This window comes from Podarcis raffonei, chromosome W (assembly GCF_027172205.1).
Source record: "Podarcis raffonei isolate rPodRaf1 chromosome W, rPodRaf1.pri, whole genome shotgun sequence".
Classification (NCBI taxonomy): Eukaryota; Metazoa; Chordata; class Lepidosauria; order Squamata; family Lacertidae; genus Podarcis; species Podarcis raffonei.
The window spans coordinates 23,018,614-23,023,147 of NC_070620.1; the positions used below are offsets into that span (position 1 = coordinate 23,018,614).

General features: G+C 43.7%; 1 protein-coding gene across 1 annotated transcript; it reads right to left on the reverse strand.

Moving 5' to 3' along the window:
• Positions 1-907: 907 nt before the first annotated feature.
• Positions 908-3,903, reverse strand: LOC128406064 (uncharacterized). The gene is made up of 2 exons (XM_053373105.1): positions 2,944-3,903; positions 908-2,617 (listed from the first exon to the last, which is right to left on the reverse strand). The coding sequence occupies exons 1-2, from the start codon at positions 3,704-3,706 to the stop codon at positions 2,565-2,567; spliced, it is 816 nt and encodes a 271-aa protein (XP_053229080.1). The 5' UTR covers positions 3,707-3,903; the 3' UTR covers positions 908-2,564.
• Between the last annotated feature and the right edge of the window lie 631 nt (positions 3,904-4,534).

The following is a 4,534-nucleotide window of genomic DNA, read 5'->3' on the forward strand; positions in this document are numbered from 1 at the left end:
AACATATCTTGGTTATTTATGAAGAAAAGTATGGGGATGATGGGGGTTTGTGGCTCTTTCCTGAGAGGAATTGAGGCTATTTATTCGGAACAGAGAGCGAAACTAATAGTGAACAACGCTTTGACAGAATCATTTGACATCACAAAGGGTACCAGACAGGGGTGCTCACTGTCTCTGCTATTGTTTATAATGGTATTAGAGGTATTAGCAAATAGTCTGAGAGAAACATCAGAGGTAAAAGGAATTAAAATAGGTGTTAAAGAATTTAAACTTAAGGCCTATGCAGATGGCTTAGTATTAACCTTAGAAGAACCCCAGAAAAGTATCAAAAAAGCATTGGAAGAAATGGGAAAATTTGGACAACTAGCAGGATTTAAACTGAACAAGACAAAGACGAAAATGGTGGTCAAAAATATGGAAAAGAATGAGATAGAAAGGCTGGAACAAGAAAGTGAAATTAAGGTGGTTAAGAAAGTAAAATACTTGGTGTCGGAGCCAGCCGTCACAAATGGCGCTTGTTTAGCATAAAATAAAGACACAGAGAGCCAGCAATATTTTCATGGATGGAGGGCAGCTCATTCTGACTTCTTCTCCCTCTCCGGTAACTTTTATTATCTTTTGTTCTCTCCTGTAGCATGGCCGTTTGCCAATGTCTCACGTTACCTACATCCGGTCATGGCTTTTACCCACCCATCGCCATATATGGTAATGCACTTTATACACTGCAAGGCACGGACATGCAGGTCACTGAGGTCAGCGAGGCACCAGGTGGAGCTATTTGCCATGACTTCCTGGCTCCCACATGCCCTCTTTCTTTATATTTTTAATCAGAGTCATATATATCCGTACCAATACGGTTGTATCGAGAGCGATAGGCGACTCTTGTGAGACCGGAAGCAGGCAGTACATATAGAAATTAAAGAAGGAAGACATTGTATACAGCAACACAAAATAATGCAAATAACTACTATAATGATCACTAAAATCAATAAATGTTGAAGCCAACTTCCATCCGGAAGCCAAGAATATAACCATGCCCATGGATCAACGGAAGGAGAGGGGGCAAATGGATTGTGGGCTACCATGGTTTCCATATGGTCGATCGTCGCAGATATGCTGACATTATTATCAGGAATAAACATACAACAATGAGAATGAACAAGTGCACAAACTCCTCCTTTTGAGGCTAAAATCACATCCAAAGCAAAGCGATTCTGTAAAACCACTTCTCTCATTGCAGACACCTCCTGGTTGAGTTTCTTCAAAGCTTTTATGGTATCATTGAATAATCCTTCAGTCCAATTTGCTAGCCGATGGAGGTCCCTATAGTTCATTGCTGCACCCACTGAGGGCAGCAAGGCCCGAGAGATCTGGGTACCGATATATTGATTATGGGTGAATTAACCTCCCGACGATTCCGTAGTCTAAGAGAAGATGGTAACTTATCAACCTTATACAACAACGGAACCACGAGACCCAATGTACATGTGCCTGTGAGGTTTCGAGGAATGGCTTTGTATGCTTTTTCGCCACAAAGCAACCATAACTCTCTTTGGAGTAAATAGCTGATATTACTACTCTGTTGGGACCAATTAAAGGCTTCAGTAAATAAGGAACTGATATGAAATTGCTCATCTGTGGCATTTGCTAAGCCAGGGATAGAAGAATTCAGACTCCAATTTGCATGGTAGGTTTCTTTCCTAGTTTTTAGCCATGCACTGGTATCGCTCCTATAGCACTGAGATTGGTCACTGTATGTTCCTGTAAGAGAACAAGAGCTATTAAACATGAATTTCAATGTATATTGACAGTTTGGATATATGCCCCATGATTCTTTCCCCTCTTTAATTTGAAAACAAATGGGGGCAGGCTCATGGAGGGTCAATTGTACTGGAGGCCAAAAAGTTTGCTTAGGGGATATAATATTAGTAAATTGAAAAGATCCATTGACAGGCACACCATGAAGCATTATGCCTGAATGACTGGCAAAAGGCGGCATGTGCATACATAACCAACATTTAGAAGCATACAATAAACTGGTAAACTTAATAATATCTTGTACAAAAATATTATTCCTCCATATCTTATGATAATTTTCTCCCCTAAAAGTCTTATTCAACAACGCTGTTCTTCTAGTTCGAGAGTGGCTGAGCCGTGGATACTGCCAGCCAGAGTAGGATTCAGGCGACAGCTGCTTGCCAGCCGATAAGGTGAAATATGGTGGTTTCAACTGAACTGGGTCGTCTGCTTCTCTTCCTTGTATAACAGTGCAGCAAAGGATGGCAAGGCAAATGGTTAGGAAGGCAAACACTGCCAGATGCAGCTTGTGTGCAGCACCTCTAGGTGGCGCATGCGGAAAGGTTTCAATGCTTCACTCACAAAATGTTGACAAAGTGTAGGGGAGTTCCGCATGCCTTGAGGCAGGACAACCCACTGATATCACTGGGTGGGCTGCAAATTGTTATATACTGGCAATGTAAAAGCAAACCGTTCCTGTCTGCTGGGGCCAGTGGGATGAAGATGGTTCAATGTGGCCGAAAGTCAATTGTTCAGAAATAAGCTGTTCAGAAACAAGCTGGTGCCGCTGCTGCGGATTTTTCTTTTGGTAGAGGCCACTGTTCTACCCACACTGAGGTATCGGTGATCCTGGTTTGCCACACTGGAAACGTGTTGTATCGGTGGCTACAGGCTGGTTTTTATTTAGCGCCGCCGCCAGCAGATGAGCCTTGTGGGTGGCTGTACCTACAGACTGACAAATGCGAAGCATGGCTGCTGTGTCTGTGGCAGGATTGTGTATTATCGGTCGTAACGCAACCTTACAATCCTCATTTGCATTTTCAAAGGCCAATTGTTTGATAATTATTTGTTTGGCTTCAGGATTTTCAATTTGTCGACTCACTGCTGTAATCAGCCTGTCCATAAAGGAAGAATATGATTCTCTAGGTTCTTGTCTGATTGAACCCCATCTAGACTGAATACTGGTGGGTTCTGGGATTTTTCTCATTGTTTGTTTAGCAGCAAGAGCAGTATCCCTCAATAAGATCTGCAGCAGTGTGGCTTGCACTGAAGACTGAACGAAGGGGCCACGCCCCATCATGGCATCCATGACGTCTGCAAGAGTAAGATTAGGGTTATTCCCTCTTGCTTGTTGTAATAAAGCTGGAGCATAAGCACGGCAGGCGATTTCCCATTCATGGGCAAACAATACACCAGCTGATGGGGGTAAAACTGTACGTGCCAAAAGCTTGATGTCATCTGGAACCAAAAGCTGGGCTAATGTGGCTTCCAAAAGAGCCTGTGTAAATGGGGCTTGAAGTCCATTTGTCCTTACTGACAATTGTAGCTCTTTCAAGATTTTAAAGTCAAAAGGTTGGTGTTGGGCTTGAGTTCCTGCCGGGGCACCAGCAGGGGGCACAATAACAGGGAATGCCATAGTATCCTGAATTAAGGAACAGGCAAGAACTGCACGTTGAAAAGGGGTAGCTGGTTCTGCCACTGAGAGAGTAGGGTCATTTCCAGCCAGACCACGGTATTTTTGCAGGATTGGGTCCTCTGGTGAGGAACTGTAGTCCGGAGGTTTGGGGTCTGGGGCTGCTGGCAAAGCGAGTATTGGAACAGATGGCAGCACAGCAGGCTGAATTAAAGAAGCCGGAGGTGATGTTAGCAATGCAGCCATGGAGATATTTTTTGGTGATAAAGAGCCCATGGCGTAACGAACCTTGCACCATGCATTTAAAATCCGAACACCAATGCTGGGGTGTCCATGAAAATGTGTTCCAATCTTATCCCAATGTTTTAATTCCCATGTCCCATCTGCAGGAAACCAAGGACAATGTTCATCAATGGACAGAATGAGCTGTATCAAATCACCCTCTGGAACTTCCAATTTGTTGGAGGAGAGGAGAAATTGTAAGTCTTTAAAAAATTTCTGTTGGGGAATAGACAAAGAGCTGCCCATGTTTCTAAAATAAGATAAAAAAGGGATCGAACTCACCGGGATCTTTTTGTAAGATGTGAAGCGCTTTGCAACCCTTGCGGGACGTAGTGAGCCAATGATATCCACTGCTTGGATCGAAAAAACTCTCCCAGTTTCTTTGAAAATCCTCTTAGTCTGCCTCAGACTGTTTTCTTTAAGTTGCCTCTAACGGTTCTCTTTTAAAAGCCTCAGCCGTATTCTTTTATTCAGCCTCACACGGGGCACCACTTGTCGGAGCCAGCCGTCACAAATGGCGCTTGTTTAACATAAAATAAAGACACAGAGAGCCAGCAATATTTTCATGGATGGAGGGCAGCTCATTCTGACTTCTTCTCCCTCTCCGGTAACTTTTATTATCCTTTGTTCTCTTCTGTAGCATGGCCGTTTGCCAATGTCTCATGTTACCTACATCCGGTCATGGCTTTTACCCACCCATCGCCATATATGGTAACGCACTTTATACACTGCAAGGCACGGACATGCAGGTCACTGAGGTCAGCGAGGCACCAGGTGGCGCTATTTGCCATGACTTCCTGGCTCCCACAACTTGGGAATTTG